Raw genomic sequence first — 24008 nt, forward strand, 5'->3', positions numbered from 1 at the left:
ATGTGGTCTGGATGGGAATTCCAGACAGCGAGATGATGAACAGAAGGGCTGGTGGTGAGTTTGGTGAGGCAGCTGTGAAGGTGAGATGAGGCGTTTGAACAGAAGCCGTGTTGTGGTGTGTGGGACAAGCCTCTTGTTCTTGTGGTGGAAAGAGGCATTATCGTAAACGTACTTGTGGGCGACGAGGCAGATTTTGAATGATGTTCTTGCGAGATTGTATTTGTCAGTAACTTTGGCAGCGCTGTTGTGAATACATTAAAGTTTTAGGAGATCCTTGGTTTAAATTATAAAAAAAAAAAAAAAGTAAACTGCTGTAATCCAGCTTGGATTAGATAAAGGCATGGACAAGTTTTGGATAGAGTGAGTGATGGACAGAGGCTTACTATTATGCACAGGCATTTATTATACATTATAGACTGTACTTAGAATACCGAGGCCAATGCCAGGTTGGAGCTGGTAGTTTCATGGCAGGCAAATGACAGCAGCCCCTCTGAGAAGCAGCTGACCGACAGCTGCAGAGCAAGCAAGACGTACAAGTAAACTCTCAGCTATAAGGTGATTGTGAAACATTCATGCTGCTTGAGCTGATTATTGTCAGATACTGACTAAAGTGTGCCAGCATCAACTCACACACACACACAAATAAAGAACTCGGCATAATAAATGAACTAGCAAGAGATTTACTAACAAGTTCTTACCTAATTAACAAGTGATCAGCGATAGCATCTTATTACTGTGCTATGACCACGTTAAGAGTTTTATTTCAAACGAACATGTTTCATATTAGAAGCAAAACTCTGACAAAAGCTTTAATGCAAAAAGAAACAACAATGTAACAAGTAAAAAAATGCAGTGAAAGCCAAGACGTCCAGGAGGATGTTTTTCCGTTGCCTTGTGTGCGTCAGCCCACTCGCAAGCGTTCAGCTGGCAGCAGGGGGCGCCGTCTTGCTGCAGAGCCGAGCCAACAGACCGGCCATCTGCAGCAAAGAGTTCACTCCTTCAGACACGCGCAAGTGCGTGTAACCAATCTCCTACAGGGCACGAGCACAGACGAACAAGTTAGAGGTTGTGTTCCAAATTGTTTTGAAAGGTCATACGACGACGCATGCACACACCTTGATGAACTCCAGTTTCAGATACTCGGCCATGCTGAAGCTCTTGCAGACCCGGAAGATGTTTCCCATGATGTCCTCTGGAGAGTACCCCAGTGACCACAGCTGCTCCACTACGCCGTAGGCGTCGTCAATGTTCCCGGCCACGCAGTGTCCCAGCATGCTTTTCACCAGCAGGGGGTGCGGCTCGTCGCACACCTTGAACACGTTCTCGCTGTCGATGCGTCCGAAGCCGGCGTGCGTGGACTGCAGGTTGTTCAGCGCCTGAAAGAAACGGGAACATCAGAAGGAACCTAAAGCTCGCCAGAAACCCCGCCACCGTTTGCCACGCCCCCCTCCCGTGTCTACACACACGCACACACTCGCGTCTGTAAAAGCTCCGCCCTCACCTGTCTCATGTCGCCCTGTGCGGTGAAGATGATGGCCTCCAGCCCGTCGTCAGACACGCTCAGACGCTCGAGCTCCACCACTTCCTGCAGACGGGCCAGCAGCTGTGCGTCACTCAGTTTTGAGTAGCGCAACACGGCACAACGCGACTGGATGGGCTCGATGATGCGATCGGAAGCGTTGCAAGCCAAAGCGAAGCGTGTCGTCTTGGAGTAGATCTCCATGATCCGCCGCAGGGCCTGCTGGGCGCCGTCGGTCATGCTGCAGTAGAAAGACACACTGGGGCTTTGAGGCTGCACATGAGAGAGTGTGTGTGTGTGTGTGTGTGTGTGTGTGTGTGTGTGTGTGTGTGTGTGTGTGTGTGTGTGTGTATTGTTTATATTATACGTGTGCTGCATATATACTGTCGAGTGTATATTGTAAAATCACATAGCGTATTTTGTATATCGTACAATTATAAGGTGTATCGTATATGAATAAAGTATTTTGCTGCTTGTACAGTGTGCATCATACATGTGTTAGGCTTGTATTTTGTGCATATGATATATTGTGTGCCTCTGTAGTGTATTGGGGGCTGTATACAGTTTATTGTGTGTATTGTGCATCTATGTAGATTGCAAATAGTATTCATACCCCTTGAACTTTTCCACATGTTGTCACATAAATACAAATGTGTAAAAAATATTGCTGTCCTTCCACTTTGTGCACATTGTGTTGGTGTGTCACATAAAATCCAAACAAATATCATTTACATTAGTGATTGTAATGTGACGAAATGTGGAAAGGTTTAAGGGATATGAATAGCTTTGCAACTCACTGCATATATACTATATTGTACATGTACATTCCGGTTTTCCGATCTATTGTGTGTATGCACATACGTCAGTGAGCATGTACTGTATGTGTTTATCGTGCGTGTGTATGCTGTGTGTAATTTGCATTTGGGTAGTGTGTGTGTAGCAGTCTGACCTGTCTGCCTCATCCAGGATGATGACTTTGTGTCGTCCTTTGGGAAGAGTCACTTTCTGCTGGGCAAACATCTTTATCTTGTTCCTCACCACATCGATCCCTCTACATACACATGCATTATATAAAGCACACACAAACAATATGAACAAACAAACCAAACAACAAAACACACACAATATGTATGGTCAATTCCTGAGGAGTGGCCTCCTCCTGCAACTCACCTGTCGTTGGAGGCGTTGAGCTCCAGCACCGCCTCCTTCATGTGGACTCCCAGTAGAGCGCGGCACAGACACAGGATGCTGGTGGTCTTCCCCGTCCCAGGGGGACCTGCAGAGGGGAAGGAAGGAAGGAAGGAATCATGAGAAAAGGCCTTACAGGGTTACAGTTGTCGTGCAGCAGCTCATCCTTGTTTAAACCTGAGCTGCTTGACAACTGGTGTGAAAGTGAAGTGGGAGGGACTGCTGGACAAATCAAACCAAGGCTGTACCAAACAAGTCGAGGTAACTTTTGAAAAACCAAAAATCAATACACGCATAGATATACATCCTTGTAAACAAACACTGGGGTACATGTTGTGTATACGTGTTGTCTGGTGGACCTGATATGATGATGTTTGGGACGTTTCCTTCCCTCGCGAACACTTCCAGCCGGCTCACGGTCTCCTGGTTCCCGACGATCTGGCTGAGCTGGAGCGGCCGGTACTTCTCCACCCACGGCAACTCGTATCCGCTGCCAGACCCCTTGGCTGCGGCGTCGGGGCCCTCGGTGCCCGTCGCGAGGCCGCTCTTCGTCGCTGTCACCTCCGTTTCAGTCTCCATCTGGTCCGCCATGATGCTCCAACAGCGCGCCAACACAGCCTCGCGCCGCAGCTATCTCGCTTCTCATTGGCTGAACAGCTGCAGCAGCTGACGCTGATTGGTCGAGGTAAATCTCGCGGGAGTTCGTGGCTGAAAGTTGTGACGTCGTGAACTTCCAGCTTGCTAAAAGAGTCGTTTCAGATATTTTATTTGGCAAAACACAGAATAAATAATTCCATCATTGAATAAGTGGAGTAATTTGTGTCACAACTGTGCCAAGTGTTGGGTTTTTTTGTGGATACAGAAAAAATTAATGTTTTCACATACACGTACTGTTACAAAAAAATCAGAAACTTTCTGTTTGAGATTGAGCAGAATATTTTACATATACATGCTTGTTTTATGTACTTTTAGTCCATTTCCGACAGTTTTGGGGATTTTCTTTCGTTTTCTTGAGGTTGTTTACTGATGACGTAGACGCCAGTGGACCGGAAGTTGTCAACCTCAATTCCGGTTTTCCCATACTTCCTCAAACAGCTTCCCCGTTCTAGATGTGGCGGTTACAATCCGCCCTGCAGCCAGTCCCCCGCGGATTTCTGACAGTTCTCCCCTTTATGTACCACTGACCGGGACCATGACGGCGAACAGCCGCTGTTCACCCACGGAGCCTCCGGGCCTGGAGACCCAGCAACGGGAGATCGAGTCTCTGCTGCGGAAGGCAGAGCTCTGCGCCGGAGACAGCTGGTGAGACTCCCTCCGCTTTCCACTCCGCACACCCACACGAGAGAGATCGGGACCGTCCGCTGATGACTCCCACTCCGTCCACGCCTCCGGGTGAATACTTTGGGGTTGGTTCGAAGCGGCTCTGGTGCTCAACGTTGGTCCCGCCGCTGCCTGTCAAAGACGTTGAGGGACGTCACTGGCGTCCAGGTGTTGCCGCTGACCCAGAGTTCAACGGTCGCCAGAACCCCGGCTTCAGTTGTCCAGTTTAACCGGCGTCTTTTTTTCGGACACGGTGACACGGCAGCATAGGGCCGCGAACCTCCAGTTTAGTTTCACTTTCAGGCGCAGCAAGAAGTTTTTGCAGAGACGTCGAGCGGAGGCCAGCAGGTCTTTTCTCGCTGTGGATCAGAGGGCGTATTTCCATCCATCGGGTGTGGCACAAGCAAAAAGAGCCAGATTGCCATAATAGAATGATACATTTTTGTGCAATTATGAGTCTGTTTTGTTCAATTACACATCTGTACTTTGTGTCTTTGTTGTGCTGTCTGATTGTGTGTCTGTCCTTTGTTGCAGGTTCCTCGTGGGCTGTCGGTGGTTCCGTCAGTGGAAGCTGTTTGTTGAATCTGGAGATCAGAATTCGTCTTGTTTCCCGGGTGAAATCGACAATACAGAGCTGTTTGAGGGTCAGTGAACTCGTCGTTTCAGCTATTCTTCATCTCCTTTGACAGTGCGATTAATGTGTTGTTCTTTTTTTTTTTTTATTGTTGTTCTGGTGCTGGTATTGTTGTGTTTCAGACATGCTCTCGTACAACCTGAAGGAGCGTCTGGTGGAGAACGAAGACTTTGTGTTGGTGCCATCCTGCGTTTGGAACAAACTGCTGTCGTGGTACGGAGTGCCGGAAGAGCAGCCAGCACTGGAACGCAAGGTCACTGCACAACCCAGATGTGCATGCATGTGCATGGTGAACCTGTATGTGTATCGGTGTGTATAACTTTCTGCCTGCGTGTGTGTGTGGTGTGTGTTAAAGGTGGTGGACCTTCCCAGCACGGTGAAAGTGGAGGTTTACCCTGTGGAGGTTTTTCTCAGTCTTCATAGCAACATGGAAAATGTTACTGCAGCCCAGTTCAGTCGAACCAACAACATCTGTAAGACACACACACACACACACACACACACACACACACACACACACACACACACACACACACACACACACACACACACACACACACACACACACACACACACACACACACACTGCGGAAAAGAAACTATTTCTGATTCTGAATTTTATGACTTGTCTTTTTTGATGCTGTGATATTTCAAGCCTCAGGTCACCACATTAAATTGTGTGTTTTTTGGGTTTTTTTTCTCAATTAAAAGTCACAGTCGCTAAGTGTTCACCATCAGAATCACTATTAAAATCACAATAAAAGTGGCTAAAGTGACAGTGATGGTAGCTCTCACTATCGTTTGTGTGTTTGTAATCATACAGATGACATCCAGAAAACGTTGTGTGAGGCGTTCATGGTGCCTCCGGGATCAGAGTGTCGACTGTGGATGAAGAGTTCAGATAGTAGCTGTGAGCGTCTCAGGAACCTCCACATGAGTGTGTTGGACTCGTGTTTGAGCTCAGGGATGGTGAGCAAGTGCACACGCACACCCCAGTGTTGGTATTTTTTTCTGACGAAGTTGCTAAACGTCCAACATATATCAAAATATATCTGTACATACTGTCTGGGATCAATAGATGGCATAGTATGATGAATAAATAAATGTAGTCATATGTAAATGTTCATCATTAAACCAGTCGGAAACGCCCGTTGTTTATGTCTCTTGCATTTTTATGTTTCCTTTTTCTTTTTTCTTGCCTTTTGTTTGCCAGACAGTGATCATGGAGATAAGGAATGCTGACGGAACTTGGCCAAGCTCCAAACCTCAAGTCACGTAAGAACACACGCCACCTTTTTATCTCTTTGCTCACTCCTCCTCTCTGTCAACGTCTCATTCACTCGCTCCTTCATTCAAACCTTCCAGGAACTCTGTGGAGTATCGGGGACAGCCTGGAGTCTGTGGTCTCACCAACCTGGGAAACACCTGCTTCATGAACTCTGCCCTGCAGGTACACACACCTACACACACTATCTAACACTGGCTGGTATTATATATGTACAGGGACAGATTTCACGATTGCTTACTGCATTGAGAAATCGGTTTAAATCACCATCAGTCAAAACATGTGACGAAATACAAGAACTTTACTGATGGAGAAAAGGAGCTCATCAATACCTATAGCACTGCTCCATAAAGGATACGCGGTCATTGTGATACCGCAAGTGAGACCACCGTCCACTTTGTCTGGGTTTTTCGTGAGCACACCGCTGCTCTACGAAAATAACACACAAGGAACATTCCTGCTTCCCTGCATCTCCTTCTGCTCGTTCTCCTCCCCAGTGCCTCAGTAACGTTCCTCCTCTGACGGAGTACTTTCTGAGGAGCTCATACCTGGACGAGCTGAACTTTAATAACCCCCTGGGGATGAAGGGTGAGATCGCAGAGGCCTTTGCTGACATCATCAAACAGATGTGGTCGGGACGAGTGCAGTGTGTGGTGCCCCGCATCTTCAAGGTAACACACACACACACACACACACACACACACACACACACACACACACACACACACACACACACACACACACACACACACACACACACACACACACACACACACACACACACACACACACACACACACACACACACACACACACAGTGGATTTCTCTGCCTTCTGGAGACATTACGTTGACTTACATAAATTTCCTGAATACTAATCATGGTGTGTGTGTGTGTGTGTCCATCCAGATGAAGGTGGGTCACTTTGCCTCTCAGTTCCTGGGTTACCAGCAGCATGACAGTCAGGAGCTGCTCTCCTTCTTGTTGGATGGGCTGCATGAGGACTTGAACCGAGTCAAGAATAAAGAGTACATTGAACTGCGGGACGCTGACGGTCGGCCGGACCAGGTGAAGAATTGGCAACTGCTGCATCAGTAGCAGTATCTGTGTCTATAACCTGTGGTTATGTGAACGTATGTTTTTGTGTGTGTGTGTGTCAGGAGGTGGCGGAGGAGGCGTGGAGGAACCACCTGCGGCGGAACGACTCTGTGATCGTGGACACATTTCACGGCCTCTTCAAATCTACGCTAGTCTGCCCTGAGTGCCACAAGGTGTCCGTCACCTTTGACCCCTTCTGCTACCTGAGTGTCCCGCTGCCTGTCAGCACAGAGCGCGTCATGGAGGTCTTCTTTGTCTCTCTTGACCCCCGCGCCAAACCTGTCCAGGTTAGGCTACACATTCAAGCTGTGTGTGTGTGCTTGCGTGCAAGTCCACACTGCATTCTAACTGTTGTGTCCGTTGCAGCATCGTGTTGTTGTTCCAAAAGCAGGAAAAGTGTTCGACCTTTGTACAGTTCTCTCCGAGGCCACCAATGTCCCTCCGACACAGGTGTGTGTGTGTGTGTGTGTGTGTGTGTGTGTGTGTGTGTGTGTGTGTGTGTGTGTGTGTGTGTGTGTGTGTGTGTGTGTGTGTGTGTGTGTGTGTCTGTGTGTCTGTCTGTCTGTCTGTCTGTCTGTCTGTCTGTCTGTCTGTCTGTCTGTCTGTCTGTCTGTCTGTCTGTCTGTCTGTCTGTCTGTCTGTCTGTCTGTCTGTCTGTCGTCTTTTCTGGTGTATAGATGTGTGTGTTGTAACTTCTGACGTGTGTGTGTGTGTGTCTCAGATGGTGGTCGCTGACGTCTTTAATCATCGGTTCTATAAGATCTACACTGCTGAAGAAGCTCTGAGCATCATTCTGGATAGAGACGACATCTTTGTGTGAGACACGCATGCACACACAAATGAACATCACAAATTACACACACACATACACACACCTCTCTTTGAGTCCTGACGAGTTGCCCATCGGCCCAGGTTTAAGCTGACCCCGTCGCTTGTGTGATGATATATTTTCTTGGTGTGTGTAGGTATGAGCTGAGTGCACAGGAGGAGGAGGAGGAGGAGGAGGAGCAGCAGCAGCAGGGGGAGGTGGTGCTCATGGCCCTGTACCTCCGGGAGCGCTCCTCCTACAAAGACTACGGCATGTCGCTGTTCGGACACCCGCTGCTGCTCAATGTGCCGCACAGCAGCTGCAACCAGGAGGCACTGTACAGCCTGATCCTGCAGAGGCTGCAGTCAGTTCTACACACACACACACACACCACAGCTAATCTGTGTACTGAAGTCATTTAATTTATTGTGTCGTTGGCTGTGAAATACCAGCTGAGATTTGTCGTCGTGTCTGTTTACGTGCAGGCGTTACGTGCGCTCTCCTGACCCCGCTGAAGAGCTGGAGGAGGATGAAGAGGAGCTGTATCAGGCTCAAACTAATGGCATCAGTAATGGTGAGTTTTGTGTGTGTCCGACACGACATGAGGAGTGAACATTCTGAGTGTAACTTCCACGAGATGCCGCTTTTTGCCAGAACCGTGGTTTGGAACCCGGGTGCCCACACTCAAGGTCAACACTTAAATAAGGCAAATAACATCAGGATATTGATTTAGTGCAATGAAATAATGCAAAGCAACGCTGCAGACTTTCGCTCACTCCTGTATGGGATGGTAGAATAACGTTGTGTGTCTGTGGTCGCATGTCTTATGTTTTAATTAATAGCTTCATCGGTAACCTTTCTTTTAGAAGAGGAGCCTGCTCCCGTGGAAACTGAAGCTCCCCCCCACTCAGAGACCAGCTTGGACCAAGAAGAGGGCAGTGCTGCAGATGACCCTTCCGGCTCGAACCTGAAGGAGTCGCATTCTCCTGTGGACCAGACCCAGAGCCTCGAGGCCGCCAACTCACAGCCGCCGCTGCATGAGGAGGAAGAGGAGGAGACTGAAGAGGACCAGAAGGAGAAGGAGAAGGAGGAGGAAGAGGAGGAGGAGGAGGAGGAGGAGGAGGAGGAGGTGGCAGCAGCAGCGGCGGCTGAGGCACGAGCTCCCAGCCCTGTGACCAATAAGCATCCAGCAAAAAGGAGAAAACTTCTGTTCACCATTCAGGAGGTCAATGCCAACGGCACCACAGAGAGAGCGAGTGAAGAAGACCAGTTCCTGTCCCTCAGCTGTGAGTCCACGTCACGAGGCTATGACAAACAGGGTACAAGAAATAGAGAGCGGGGCAACTTCCTGTCCTTCAGCGATAACACAACATCTCACGATAGCACAACAACGATACACAACACGATCACAAAAAAATTGCAACACGCTGGTGTGAACTTTACTGTTTCTGACTGAACACGCGGCTGATTGTTGTTTGGTGTGTGCAGCTCAGCCATACGTGGCTGTTGACTGGGATCCTGACATGAAGAAAAGGTTCTACAATGAAAATGAGGCTGAGGTCAGTTTGTGTGCGAGGGTAATAGTTTGTCAAGCATCTCTGTTTGGCCTCACATCAATTGTGTGTTTGTGTGTGTGCAGATGTATGTGAAACATCCCAACATGGACATTCCGCATCAGCAGACGAAAGTCCAACTGCAGGAGTGCATCGAATTGTTCACTACTGTGGAAACCCTGGAGGAGGAGAACCCATGGTAACACACACTTTATGAAAAGAGATAATGAAGATGTTGATGAAAACTATGATGGAGGGTGACGATGATGCGTTCAGGTACTGTCCGGAGTGTAAGAAACACCAGTTGGCCACTAAGAAGTTGGACCTGTGGTCTCTGCCGGAAGTTCTCATCATCCACCTGAAAAGGTTCTCCTACACGAAGTCCACTCGGGAGAAGCTGGACAGCATGGTGGACTTTCCCCTCAGGTGCACACTCTCGCTCGCTCTCTCTCACTCACACTCTCTCTCTCTCGCTCTCACTCACGTACATGTATGTGTGTCATTGTTTGTGTGTTTCAGAGATTTGGATTTGTCCAACTTCCTGTTGAGAAAATCTGTTTCCAGTTCAGAGCCTCCAAGTCGCTATGACCTCATCGCCGTCTCCAATCACTACGGAGGACTGAGAGACGGACACTGTGAGGCTCCAACCCCCATCACGTCATATCATCATCATCAGGTCACATGACTCACTGTGCTGTGTCGTGTATGTGATTGTATTTAGACACCAGCTACGCCCAGAACAAGGACAACGGTCTGTGGTACTACTTTGACGACAGCAAAGTGACGTATGCCAGAGAGGAGCAAATCGTGGTGAGACACACACACACAAACATAGTGTGTCTCCGAGTGTTGCCGTCTAATAGTCGTCGTGTTTTGTGTGTGCAGACGAACGCTGCCTACGTACTCTTTTACCACCGTCAGGACAAATTGAGAAATCCCACTCTGCCCGCTCCGAGCACAAGCCCCGCCTCCTCCCCCCAGCCCGCCATCGACGACACTGGCTGCAAAGGCGATGTCATTGTCTCAGGCAACGCTGCCACCATGGAAACTGACTAAAGTATGGCGACCTGAGCACTTTAATTCTTCCATTTCACATTTGAACTGCTCGTTTTACCGATTGTGTCCCGGTGTCCTCTGCAGCTCTGCTCTGTGATTGGCCCGAGCTCCGGTCCACATCGCTGTCCACAAAGCTGGTCCGCAGCAGCCGTGACGGTCGGTGTGCACAATGGTTGGGGGGCAGTGGGACTGGCCGTTTATATTTGGGTTGTTTTTATTTATTTACAGACGAGTTGTGTACAGTATTTTTCTAAAGAAAGAGATGGTTTGTTCCGCAGCTGGGCTCCTCACTGCATCTTCCTGTCAAATATCAGAGCAAATATTTTATTGTACTTCAATGTTTTGATAACAATAAAAGTTTTATTCTCCCAACTCCCGTCTTGTGCATCCTGCGTGGAATGAATGTGTCTGAGCGACTTCTCCTTCAAGGACCGTATTTAGAAAAAAATCCTCTCTTCCATTGATGGTTAGTGAGATACTACCCTGGTAAGTCACTGATGGTAAGAGTTTCACAGCCTGCGTGTTCGTCCTGATCAGAGCTTTAACCACAAATAAACCACCAAATGTCAAAACGGGCTCCATTTGTGAGTGTGAAAAGATACACATGGTTGGTCAGTGATGATAGCTTTTTATTGAACACATCCAGCTTTTGAACCCCTGATGTGAGTCCGACCAGCAGACGCGTCTCCTGGTCAGAACGTGCTGGACTCGGTGTCGTGGCTGAAGAAGCTCCCAAAGTTCAGATCTCTGCGCATCAGCTGCTCCTCCACATTCTCCAGAGCCCACTTATGTTCCATGATCTCCAGAGCCTCCCACTCATTCTGAAACACACGCGCAGAGTGAAGTGAACCGACTGCTCCTGTGAGCTCAGCGGGAAATGTAAAGTATCAGTTAAAGTTGTTTATAAACTGAACGCTGCTGATAAACCTGTCGACGTTGCACTGGTTCACCTTGCGAACAGGAGATTCCCACTACAACACAGACGGCTGCTTCCTGCTGAAGCCCCGTGATGACTCGGTAGTTTGTTGGTTTGACACTGACATTGTTGGAACGTTTGTTGATCAGGTTTTTTTTGTTTGTTTTCTAACCATCTGCACCTATAAATACCTCAGAGGTTGTTGGAAAAGAAAATAGTTGTAGGGATGGACAGACACCAGGTGGCTGGAAAGATAATGTGTTCCAAAAGAAAATTCCATAATTAAGTCCCCATCACAGCCTTTCCATGTGGTGAGGACATGCTGTCCTTCCTGCCGGTTGCCATCAGACTGATACCTCATTATTGGTGTGGCACACATACAAGAAACGTATCAAACTCATCTGGGGACACGCACACACACACACGCACGCACGCACGCACGCGCACACACACACACACACACACACACACACACACACACACACACACACACACACACACACACACACACACACACACACACACACACACACACACACACACACACACACACACACACACACACACACACACACACACACACACACACACACACACACACACACACACACACACACACGGACAGTCTGACCTTGAATGCCTTGTTGGGGTCCGGAGGCATCGCCATGGCAGCGCCACTCATCTGCTCCTGCATAATCCGTGACTGGTCAGCAGCTAGAGGAGAACAAACACCGTGTTCATGTGTCGTCTCAGTTGCTGTTGTCCACGTTGTATGTTTTTATTGTTTTCATATCATATTATTATGTTCATGTTGTTGCCATATTGCTGTGCTTTAAAAAGAGTGGAGAACATCTCTCGTTTCCATGGGGACAGACACATTTCCACATGTTTTCCACCTTGGCTGGGACATGCCTGTACTTGTAGAAGTTAGCAGAGACTGAGCCATAAGGAAAAGGGGAAGCGGATGTAAAAAACCTCTGGCCCAGTCATTACTGTGTGTTTATGTTTTGTCGTCTGTCTGTGTCTTGACACACTGACCGTTGTCCTGTCCCAGGATCAGACTGTACATGCTCCTCAAGCCGAACACATTGAGGAAGTACCAGGAGGCCGAACTCACCCTGCGCACGTCAAACACAAAAACACAACATGATCACTACTTTGGCACATTAACCACAGGTTACCAATAATTCAGCAGGACCACACCACACACAACACAAACAAAAAAAACAAAAAATTTTGCGAGTTGTGTTGTTACCAGGAAGCGTCCAGTGACAACAGGTCAATTCCTCTCTGCAACATGGGCTTGAACCTCAAAGTGAGCGGGAAGGGAACCTTCGCTGTTACGCGACGACAACACAATAAAAACATCAACAAGGCGAGAATAACACAAACGACAAAAAAAACAAAACAACTTAAACTTTAAAGTCTGCAACTTGTATTCATGCATGCCTCGTGTGCAAAAGTGTGTGTAATGAACTCACTGATGACAAATCCAGAGAAAGCCCAGTTAATCCAACCGCCAATCACAATCATCGGCAGGACGTTGGTCATGTTGCCCTTCATCATGTCTGTCAGCATGCTGGAGTCTGAACACACACAAGAGTGAGTACAGTGGTAAATATATATATATATATATATATACACACGAGTAAAAGTGTCGTTACTTCAGCATGGACCATTTTAGGTTTAGACTGCTGGGATACTTTTACTAAGCTTCTCTTCGCATGTGATATTTCATGATGACATGTCACCATGCATGTCGACTCTCTCTGGCCCCTCCAAGTCTGCACTGAGTGGATTAGCTTGCCTCCTGATGGCAATCTGTTTATTGCTTGTTGCTCTCTGTCCTTTCATATAGAAATCCTAATTCCAATTCCAACAGGCCCTGTCAAAGAGCTAAGAGAGTGTTGTAACCACACATGCCTGTCATTGGGTTTTTGGGAACCACTTTCCTCTTCACATTCTTAAAGAATCCAGTTTCTGTGTTGTTGAAGTAGTGCTTCCTCATGGCAAATGACTGAAAACAGTAAAAAAAAGAAAGAACCATTGAGGTAGCATGAAATCACGGAGCAGCTGGTCTCTTGCTAAGAAGGGATGAAGGGGAACTTACCTGTCGGGGGATGTATTTCCCATTCTCTCGGAGTATGCGGCTACGCAGCAATACCTGACTGAGCACAGACACACGACAACCGGACAAAAGTGAGGATGATGCAGATAATGGTGATGATGAGGAGGGTGACGGTGAGGATGGAGGTGATGGCAGTGAAGTGAGGATGGTGTTCGGATGAGGATTGTAGCTGAGGTGGGGATGATAAATCAGGTAAAGCTCTTCCGGGGGTTAAAAGATGAGGTTTCTTTAAAAGACCTAGGGCCGTTCGTGCTCAGGAGATATTCTATAAACTAAAATAAATGTGTTGGGATTCTCCACCTCTTTCCTGGCCGAGAAAACAAACTGCAGATGGTCCAGTTTGTCAGACAGCAGGGACTCTCCCGTCGTCTTTTACGATCCTTTCAAAAGTTTCCGGATGCTATGGTAACAAGCCTAAACTCATTTAGATCTTTTATTTGATTCTGACATTGTAAATGTGGACGGTTTTTTTCCCCCACAGTGAGGGAATCTGACAGTTATCAGCACACATTTGAAGAAGAATATAAAAGACTCCACTGAGCTGGTTGGTGCAGGATTTCTGAGCGCGCCCACAGATGCCCTCGGGGGCCAGCCGCCTTTCTGATATTTATTCTCTTTACGAGAGCAGAAACTTTATCTAGCGATGGAACAAGATATTCTCTCGGCGAAGAAAGTGCGTGAATAAAATCAGGCCTGTGGAAATGAGAAGTGGTAGTCATTTTACAGATCATCCCCCCTCCCTTGTGATATTCACAGGTTGTTTTTTCCTCCTCGACATACTGATTATATGAAAATGCAACAGGGGTTGTTTGTCCTCGTCTCTTCCACACAGACGCGGCAGAGGAAGCGAGAAAGATTAAAGGATGAAGATGAAATGACGATGGACGAGGGGATCCCACCTGTCCGACACCTGCTGAAGCTCCAACTTCTTGTCGCTGTGCAGCAGCTGAGTGACGAAGTGACGGAGGACTCCCACGAAGAAGGTGATGAAGACGATGGGAAGCACCACCCACAGACGGATGCTGGAGTCCAGCAGCAGCTCAGGACCAGACATAACTCCTGAAGGGAGGGGTGGGGGGGGGGGAGGGGTTATCGAGGAGATGATTCGATCCTGACCAGTACATCTGACACCAGGAGGTGAAGTCAAGCCGAGGAGACGTTGTAGTTCACGTGACTGAACCCACAGACCGCAAAATTCGGTGTAGATGCCAGTGAACCCAGTGGAGAGATTTAGTGTTTTTTTTTTTTAACAACTCACTTTTAAAAACTAAAGCAAAAGGCTTTTAAGGGAGGGTGACAGGAGACAGACTGAAAGTACTGCGGAGAGAACCGATCATAAAGATTGCAGAAGCATCCCTACATGCTGTATTCCGCCGCTCTCCTCCAGCAGTCTGGTCACTGGTCACTATACAGAAGTGTTTGGTGAAAAGACAACCTCTGAGGAACCTGCTCCAGAAAACTGTGTCACGTCGCCACAGTTTGTCTTCACGCTGAGCCCGAACAGGTACAGAGAAGACATCCTGAACAACTGTTCAAGGCGTCTCTATTAAAATAAGTCCCCCAGCTGACTCCAGTGACTGCACCCCATCACCCCCCACTTACCACACCATGAATAGGTCCGTTCCTGAACGGCCCAGAGTGAAATAGCACTTGAAGCAACCTTTGAGTTATTTTTGACCCAAACCTTATCCTTTGACTCACATATTGAACAAGCCAGTAGCTTTAATTCACTTGACCGCGTTGCTTCAGTGTGACACTGAGAAAGGAATCAATGCAATTAATTTACAAAGCTCTGAGCTATGGAGCGTGAACCAGCTCCCACTTTCAGTTATGACACAGCAATCTACTTTTAAGATTCAGGTTAAAACTTTTTCTATTGAGTAAAGCTTACAGTTAGGGCTAGTTCAGGTCACCATGAATTATTCCCCAGTTACACTGCTATAGGTTTAGGCTGCTGGGAGACCTCGAGTGCAACGATCTTCTCTTCTCTCACACGCTCAATTAATTCATCTCACACAGTTTTTAAGACGAGCAAAGATCTCAAGCTCAGTGACTTATTTATTTAGCTGTCATTTCCTGTCTCAGTGCCAAAGTTCAGAGTGAGCTTGGCCCAGGAGGTGTTGCTGAGTACAAAAGCTTTGAAAAAGCTATTGTCTTTCAATATTTAACCAAAACAATAACTATAAATAATTCAGACCCATATGTAAACAACACCAGACTATGCAAACACTTACAAACACTCAAAGAACACACAACCATGTAAACAAAAACGTGTTAGTAGCAACACACACACACACACACACACACACACATATATGTAAACAATGCTCAACCATTAACACAACCCTAAACTAATAAAACACACACACGCAACCAAATGTCAACAGCGTAACAGTGAAACGTGAAAACGATGCGCACAAATATGTAAACAACCCGGACAAACATGGGGAAAAAACAACACGCAGAAGTGGGTGAAGGACACATGTGCGAGCAGGGTTCAGGTTGTAACCGGCTACAGATGAAGTGAAGTGCCGCTGCGGTGGTTCGGATCACCTGCGCGGGGTCACGTTGAGGTTGACGGTTCACTGTTATTCGTCACCGGTGAAGCGGCGCCGCTGCACTAACAGTCGCCTCCAAGTCGAATCCGCGAGCGCGCCGGCCACGTGACTTATCGCCGCCCACAATCCACTCGTTTGGGGCTGGTTACCTCAGTTCCCCCAATGTGGACCCACGAGTGTCTATTCTGGACAAACTCACCTCATTCAACAAAAGTTTTGAGTCCGCGAGGTTCCCACAGCGGCACGCGTGTCACACACACTTCCGGTGCACCCCGGAAACAGACAACGCGCGTGCGTTTGACTGGATCTTTATTGACAGACGCGCTTCTGTTCTAACTGAAGCGGCGTGAAGCCTCTTTTTCATGCCACAATCGTAATATTCTTTGAATTTTAATCTTACAGTTTTTTTTGTTTTGCGCAGCGTATATGGGGTGACAGTGTCTATATTATCACAAAACCAAACAATTACTACCACTACTTTACCCCAAACTCAACATAAAGTATGTATTTATGTATATGCAAAATACAGTGACATATAAACAAAACAAAACATTGTTTTTTTAAAACTCACCCTGACAGCATGGAGGCTAATACTGGTTTGCTCTCAATTATCACAGGGTCTCAGTGTTGTATTTGAAAAAAAAATCTGAATTTTCTTTGAAAACGTCCCTATTTGCTTGGAGATTTGGCTGGATTGGAGTCTCTTGCGGGCTGGTTTTGGTCCACAGACCTTATGTTTGACAGAAGTGTTCTTACCCTAACTTTTTGAAGAAATTAGTTTGATAACACGTTTCACACTGTGAACAAAGCTCAATAATGACAGACACCGATACAACCTGCTCTTCCTCATGTTCCTCATGCATTGTTGTCGCAGAACCAGTTTCTACAATAGGTTTGTACTGCTGGGAGACCTGTACTGCACTGAGCTTGTCTTTTTCCCACTCACTGTCATGTAGGACCTGCAGTGCGAACTGGAGGTTTATTATCTGTGATTCGATCTTCGCAGCTGAGACTGTGCTCGGCTCAGGGACCCACAGCGTTGACCTGCCAGGCTGTGGGATTTAGACTTGCGAATTTCCAATCACAAGTCCATTTCTCTAGCATATAGTCCACTACTGCCCCCAGCTACCCCACTGAGTGACGGCCCTGTGAGCCAATATGAATAGAGCAGGAGATGATCTCTTATGAATACAGGAGGCTTAATTGAAAATATAAAGCAGGTTTCAGGTTCAAAGAAAAAATATACAAAATTCTTTCTGAAACTTTCAGGTGATTCATGGAAAATCTGATTAGATCACAGATTCATTGGGGTTGAAAAATGACTCAAGGCCTTCGGAACAAATGAAAGCAAAGAAAACGGGACTCGGTTTTTCATCCACAGAAAGACTTTTATATCTTTAGAGCAATAAATATATCCACTTTTTATTTCTCTGCAGGTTCAAAAACAAAGTACAAGTCATAAATTTCCACATACACAGCTGAAATCTGCTTTTTAAAATAATCTGCCCTCTTCCCACACACGTTTCACACTTTACTGGAGCACTTTTGACTTTTGAAGTCTGTCTTAAATACACATTCACACAGAGCTGCTTCAGACAGAGCAGGAAAGTCCCGCCGCCCTCCCCCCTCTCAGCTCAGGTGGGACCCCTTGCTCCTGCAGCGAGGCAGCATTTTCACTATCCAGCTCACCGGGGACGTACATTCATGTTTATACTACAGCTGAGTGCAGAAACTGTGAGAAACACCACATGCAAACCAGAGAGAGCAGAGCCACATAGAGGAGGAAGAGAGACAGAGAGAGCACGTGTTCCACGGACCAGACATGCATCTGTGCACCCGCAGCACGCCTGCAGCATGTCTGTAACTCATCAGTAATTCATCTGTAACATGGTTGGTAACTCACCTGCAACATGTCGGTAAAATGTCTGAGAGACTGTCAGTAACACGTCCGTTACATGTCTGTAACACAGCTGTGATACATTAGTAATACTGTCTGTGCATGTCCGAAAACGTTTGCCCACATGTCTGTAACTCATCTGTGCAAATATTGTGACACGTCTGTAACACTTCTGTAACAATGTATGTAAAAGCATCTGTAGATGTTACATCATCTGCATCCAGTCCGTCGTGTCTCTGTGACAAAGCCATACAATTCATGTAACACGTCGGTAATATTTTTGTAACTCTTCGATAATATGGCTGTATTATTGTCTGTCACACTTATGTAACACATTGGTAACACTTTGTTAACATTGTCTGAAAAATCGTCAGTAACATGTCATAGTTGTAATATCATTTGTAACACGTGTATAACACTTAGGTAAGACTTCTGTAACATTGTCTGTAAGATGTCTGTAATATTGTCTGACGTGTTTGTGATATAATCTGTAACACCGCGCATAACATGTTTGCAATATCATCTGTAATGTGTGTAACACCTGCGTAATATGGTTGGTAATATCTCTAACACTTTCTGAAACGTGTCTGACACTTCTGTAGCATGTCGATAATGTCTGTAGCGTTGATATTGTCTGTATTGCACATGTAACATTGCCTGTAACATAGCTGTAATCTTGTGATATCATATGTAACATGTAAGGGAACACATCTTCAGCAGTCTGTGATCTGTCTTCAACAAATCTGCAGCATGTATGAAGCCGATCTGCAAGCTGTTTGTCTCCAAAAGGATTGCAACACATCTGTAACATTGTTCTTAACATGTCTGCAACTGTTCTGCAACACATCAACAATATGTCAATGATACGTTTGTAACGTGTTTCTAACAGATCTGCAACATGTTTGTGATGCATCTGTAGCATGTCTTTAACAGGACCAAAACACACTGGTAACACATCTCCGCCACGTGTTCAAACAAATCTGCAACATATCTGTCACGTCTGTAAGACGTCTGTCATATGTCTGTAACATGGTTTATTACACATCTGTAACATTATATGCCACATGTCTGTAACTTTGTCTTTAGAGTTTCTGTTGCAAGTCTATATTTTCTTTCTGTAACATGGTTTGAAGCCCATCTGTAAAATGTCTGCAACACGCCCTTAGCATTCCCTGTAACATGTTCGCATTGTCTCTAAAATATTGTTCACAACACATCTAGATGAGGCCAAGTCTGGAATATGTCTGGAACACATCAGCAACATGTACATGTGATTCTTCTAACATGGTGGCAAAAAGTCTGCAACACATTTGTAACACGTGAACACGTCTATAAAACGTCAAGTCTGTAAAAAAATGTCAAAAACACATGAATGTCTGTAACAGGTCCACAATACTTCTGTGACACATCTGCAATATCAGCTGTCCCATGGCAGCATTAATGTTCGTGTCTTATGTGTTTGCAGAAGTGTTTGTTTGGAGAAGAGTTTGTGAGCTGAAGTGTTTGTCAGTTTTTTTTGTTAGTAGAAGTGTTTGTCAGCTGTTAGTAAACTTGTTGGTCAGTTGCTAGATGAGTGTGTGCTATTAGTAAAGAAATGCTTGTGTTGTTTATTAGCAGAGGTGTTTGGATGTCGTGTTAGTCGAAGTGTGTTGTTAGCAGATGTGTTTGTGTGTTGTTTGTTAGCAGAAGTGTTGCAGTGTGGGGAAGCAGGCGTGCATTTGCTCCAACACGTGTGTGTGTGTGTGTGTGTGTGTGTGTGTGTGTGTGTGTGTGTGTGTGTGTGTGTGTGTGTGTGTGTGTGTGTGTGTGTGTGTGTGCGCGTGTGTGTGTGTGCGTGAGAAAGTTGCAATTTGTGTAAAATGTGTGCAGACGGTGCGTGTTTGAACTAGAAAGTTGTTGGTTTTGTTGTGACCTCTAAAATAAGAAAGTTTTTCAAACTTTTGCAAAATGCTCAAACTCATCCCACATCAGCACAGGAGCAAAGAAAAGAGGCTAAAAGTAGCAAACAGCCCACATAGTACAGTATGTTAGTAGAAGCTGTCACACAACAATACAGATCAGAGGATCTGAGCGCGGTCTGAAGCATCTCTGTGGTCCTCAGACCCAGAGCAGCAGGGGGCCCAAGGCGGCTCCCTGAAGGACTCCTCAGAGCGCACCCAACAGGCTATACAGGAGGACATCTACAGGGGGACCAATCATGCCCCACAGGGGTCTGTGTCCACGTCCACAGGGGCCTCGCGTCACATGCAGACCACCATAGGAGAAGTTGCAAGAGCTTTTCACAGCACCCAGGGATTCAAGGGTCTCGCCGACTTTTAGGGTCTCGTGACTTTCTTCGATTTGAGGGGTTTCAGGGGCTCGGAGCTCGGAGAACTTTAAGTCAAAGTGTAGAAGAAAATAGGAGTGCTGTCAGACACATAGTTCTCCTACAGAACCAGGTCCAGATTCAGAACCAGGACGAGGTTTAGGAGTAGGTCCAGGTTAGAACCAGGTCCAGGTTGAGAACCAAAACTAGATTTAGAACTAGGTCCTGCTGCGAGTTCGTGCTGATGAGGAGGAGGGAGATGAAGGCTGAATATGCAATGTTTGGTCTCCTTGGAATCATTCATTCATTCATTCATTTATTGATTGATTCACACAATAATTAATTTGGTCTTTGATTTCATTCATTCATTCATTCATTCATTACATCAACTGTTTCAGGATTCACTTTACAATAAATTTCAAACCTTCATTTCCCACCTGTTATAATAGGTACAGTGACATCATCATCATCATCATCACATTCACCCTGTCTCCTTGACAAACTGCTCACCCTGTAGGAGCCTGAAGGCCTCTGTTAAAAAGTCAAAGTAGGATCTGGATGGCTTAGATAAGTTTGACAGATGGAAAGTCTCTCCAGCAGGTAACTGTTCTACCTGTGGGGGAAGTGGATGTGGAAGTAGCAGAGACTCAGCAGGTTCCTCTGCCCCCCCCTCACTGCCCTCCTCCTAACCAGGCGGCCATGTTGATACACCTGAACCGGCCCTACCCCGCCCACTCTTCTCCTCCCCCTCGGCCGTACCACCACCCGGCGGCGCTTCTTCCTCCTTACACGACCGTGCTGATCCTGCTGACGGGCTTCGACTTGGCTCCGCCCCCCTGGCCGCCCCCAGCCCCCGGGGGGAGGGGGGAGAGCGGGGCAGTGGATGGGGGAGGTAGGGGAGAGTGCGGTGGGGGAGGCGGGATGGAGGAGAGGGGCGGATACTGCGGGGCGTAGGGCTGTGAGGCTGTCTGGCTGACGAGGCGGGCGGAGGGCGTCTGTGGCGGAGGGGTGGAGAAGATGAAGTGGGTGGTGGGGGATGCAGAGGGGGAGGGGCTGAGGGGGGAGTGTGCGAGCGTGGCGTGGTTGTGTGAGTGTGTGTGAGCGTGTGGGTGCGGCTGAGAGTGAGAGATGGTCAGCGGGAGCTTTCCGCCAGTCCGCCCTGCTGCAGGGTGCGAGTGGTAAAGTCCGTGTGGTGTGGTGGGGGTGACGGGGGAACGTGGGGATAGCGGCGGTGGTGTGTTGAAGCCAGTCGCCATGTTGTAGCGCGGGTGTGGTGTGGTAGCGTGCTGCAGCCATGGCTGGGTATGAGGCAGCCCGCCGCCGGGCACAGCTGGGCGGCGCGGGGCGGAGAACCGATGCGACAGGGCCTGGTGCTGCGGCATACTCTGCACGTGGAAGCGGTGGTGGTGGTGGTAGGGTGGGGGAGGGGTCTGCTGTTGAGGATGCCCACTGACTCCGCCTCCTCCATTGCTGCCGTGGCAATACTGTGCATGCAGGGCCTGGAGCTTGGATGGACCTCCTCCAGGACCGCCTGCCACGCCAGCCCCTCCCGAGTCCGACTGGCCGAGGTTGGCCGAGGGGGAGGGGCATGGGGAAGGGGAGGAGGGGTGGGGGATGGGTGGTGCGGGGGCGGGGTAGTGTGGGGGGGACGATATCATCAGAGGACTCGGGGGACCCTGGGGAGGTGGGGACGTCATCGTCAGGGGACCAGGAACCTTCCCTCTGCGGCTGCCGAACAAGTTCCCCAGGAGGCCACCGCCACTCGGGCCGCCGACCCCCGCTGTCCCTACTACGCCCCCAACCGTACCCCCGCTCCCGATGTGGGAGGCGGCAACGCCCCCCTGGTTGTGACAGAGCCCCGGCCCACCCCCCACCCCTGTACCGGGGCTCTGAGTAGGGCGGTGTGGCCGGTAGGCTGCTGGGGATGTGGGGACCATCATGTGGCTGTAGGGCAGACCCCCAGCCATCAGGGGGCGCTGCTGGTGAGGCTGTGGGCTGCTAATAATGGAACCCTGAGAAAAGAAAAGAAACGTTATCTCTCTCTCTCTCTCTCACACACACACACACACACACACACACACACACACACACACACACACACACACACACACACACACACACACACACACACCCCTCCCACCAGACTTACTTCGATGGTACTGTCCAATGAGCCCACACTGTTTCTGCGCCCTCGCTTCCCTGTCAGCCAATTAGAGAATAGAAGGTTATAAAAAGGGTTAACACAAGTGACTGATACTGAATAATCATCAAACCTGAGAGAACATCAACACACCTACCTGCATCTACTCAACACAATAAGTTCCCTTTGTTACCTGATGTTAACAAAAAAAGACCATAATCCTTCTAACTGCAGTTCATACGGTTGGACAGCAGATGAAGACAACTCACAACCTCACAGTAACAATTCATCTTCTCTGACTGTCTCACAAGCCTGGAGGAGTCTGATCTGTCTCTGTCTCTGACAGGAACACCTGTTTCTAAGGCGACATTCACAAAGCAGGCCTTAACACAATAAGATTATATTATATTAGAATTCGAATGCGGCCATCATCACACTGCAGTGCATCGCACGTCGCACACCGTGTTTCCTAAAATCTATGAGTTTTACACCACAACAGAAACAATAGAATCAGCTATAGGTTGCTTGATGCTTTTAAAAGGACACTTGTGGATGAACACATTGGAGACTGATTACAAAACTGGACGTAGCCAGTAGACTTCTGAGATGTTCGGCAAATTTGGACTGTGTGGGTGTGCTTGAATCATGCGACTGCAATTTAAAAACGGTAACGAAGGTTGTTTAATTCCATTTGTTTTTAATACCTTATTTCAAAACTCGAAAATTCACGACTTGATAGTATTGGGTCTGAAATGAGTCTGGTAGCCTCATTTCAGTCTGGAAGCCTCACTTCAGGGAGAGAGCATCCTCCAACAATACACCTAAGTAGACATCTCACTGACTGCTGGAGCGTGTCCAGCATTGCAGCAGCTGTATATTGGATGAGCACCAGTTTTCTGAGGAAGGAGGTCTTTATATAATTAATATAGCAATAACTCACTGAATTTTCTTGCTTCAAATATAAGACATTTGGTTATGATCCAGGATGCTTAATGTTTATTAAAAATGTGTCCTTTTCATAGGACATCTCTTCGTGTGACCCATCTTTAATCATGTAAACACCGTGCTGATATGTTGGGTGTTGAGGGCAGTGGATGAGGTGTCTACTTATATAAGTCTATGTCCTTCGATGCGGAATAATGAAAGCACGTCACTTCAATGTTGTACAAGTCAGCTGCAATGCAGTGTGTGTGTGTGTGCGTGCATGTGTGTGTGTGTGTGTGTGCATATGAATACTTTTGAAACCCACTGTATTTAAATACCTTTCAAAGAAATTGCATATGGGCTACATATGGCCAAAAAAAAAGTTCAATTACACGTTTGCCTGCGATGTGAACGCAGCTCTGTCTCAAAAAGTGTCAGCTGTTTCGGAATGTCTCACCCTTCTCCGACCGTCTCACCTGTCTCTGAGAGATCCCTGAGGGACGAGCTGAGGGCGGTCCGTTTCAGTCCATCTACAGATGCGTATGTGTCGTCGAGGCTCGGCCGACCCAGAGTGCCGTTCACCTCAGACTTGAGTGGTCCTCCGCCCATGTTGGCTCCAACCCCTGGCATGCCACCTGGACGCATCACACCTTTCTGTTTCTCCAGCTCAGCTACAAGGT

The 24008-nt window shown here is 47.5% G+C and overlaps 4 protein-coding genes across 7 annotated transcripts in view; 1 reads left to right on the top strand and 3 right to left on the bottom strand.

Moving 5' to 3' along the window:
• Window positions 1-427: 427 nt before the first annotated feature.
• Window positions 428-3196, bottom strand: rfc2 (replication factor C (activator 1) 2). The gene is made up of 6 exons (XM_080496262.1): window positions 3067-3196; window positions 2690-2795; window positions 2469-2570; window positions 1502-1760; window positions 1116-1376; window positions 428-1031 (listed from the first exon to the last, which is right to left on the bottom strand). Exons 2-6 carry the CDS (start codon window positions 2728-2730, stop codon window positions 921-923), a joined length of 774 nt encoding a protein of 257 aa, XP_080352388.1. The 5' UTR covers window positions 2731-2795; window positions 3067-3196; the 3' UTR covers window positions 428-920.
• Window positions 3197-3789: 593 nt separating this feature from the next.
• On the top strand, window positions 3790-10825 carry usp11 (ubiquitin specific peptidase 11). 3 transcript variants are annotated; one of them, XM_080496083.1, is made up of 22 exons: window positions 3790-4009; window positions 4562-4671; window positions 4784-4914; window positions 5017-5134; window positions 5485-5630; window positions 5875-5936; window positions 6027-6111; window positions 6444-6617; window positions 6855-7013; window positions 7106-7330; window positions 7410-7493; window positions 7765-7859; window positions 8009-8215; window positions 8337-8425; window positions 8718-9170; window positions 9340-9410; window positions 9491-9603; window positions 9681-9830; window positions 9924-10039; window positions 10126-10214; window positions 10290-10461; window positions 10545-10825. In XM_080496083.1, the coding sequence occupies exons 1-21, from the start codon at window positions 3900-3902 to the stop codon at window positions 10458-10460; spliced, it is 2958 nt and encodes a 985-aa protein (XP_080352209.1). In that variant the 5' UTR covers window positions 3790-3899; the 3' UTR covers window position 10461; window positions 10545-10825. The 3 variants fall into 3 exon arrangements, with proteins under 3 accessions (XP_080352209.1, XP_080352211.1, XP_080352210.1); XM_080496085.1 differs by having other exon boundaries at window positions 8718-9137; XM_080496084.1 differs by having other exon boundaries at window positions 8721-9170.
• Window positions 10826-11081: 256 nt separating this feature from the next.
• Window positions 11082-16336, bottom strand: LOC308130758 (ER membrane protein complex subunit 3). Of its 2 annotated transcripts, none has more exons than XM_080497208.1 (9): window positions 16262-16336; window positions 14404-14563; window positions 13487-13544; window positions 13300-13393; window positions 12858-12962; window positions 12632-12713; window positions 12415-12494; window positions 12008-12090; window positions 11082-11281 (listed from the first exon to the last, which is right to left on the bottom strand). In XM_080497208.1, exons 2-9 carry the CDS (start codon window positions 14556-14558, stop codon window positions 11153-11155), a joined length of 786 nt encoding a protein of 261 aa, XP_080353334.1. In that variant the 5' UTR covers window positions 14559-14563; window positions 16262-16336; the 3' UTR covers window positions 11082-11152. The 2 variants fall into 2 exon arrangements, with proteins under 2 accessions (XP_080353334.1, XP_080353335.1); XM_080497209.1 differs by lacking the exon at window positions 16262-16336 and adding an exon at window positions 16058-16255.
• Window positions 16337-21049: 4713 nt separating this feature from the next.
• Window positions 21050-24008, bottom strand: part of LOC308130638 (IQ motif and SEC7 domain-containing protein 2-like) — a gene marked incomplete at both ends in the record, with an annotated part of 45461 nt that continues 42502 nt past the window's right edge. The window contains 3 exons of the mRNA XM_080497050.1: window positions 21050-22276; window positions 22414-22463; window positions 23805-23999. Of these exons, the coding sequence (XP_080353176.1) occupies window positions 21050-22276; window positions 22414-22463; window positions 23805-23999 (1472 nt within the window). The remainder of the gene's footprint in view (window positions 22277-22413; window positions 22464-23804; window positions 24000-24008) is intronic.

Source organism: Blennius ocellaris, assembly GCF_963422515.1.
Source record: "Blennius ocellaris genome assembly, chromosome: 5".
NCBI classification, from domain to species: domain Eukaryota; kingdom Metazoa; phylum Chordata; class Actinopteri; order Blenniiformes; family Blenniidae; genus Blennius; species Blennius ocellaris.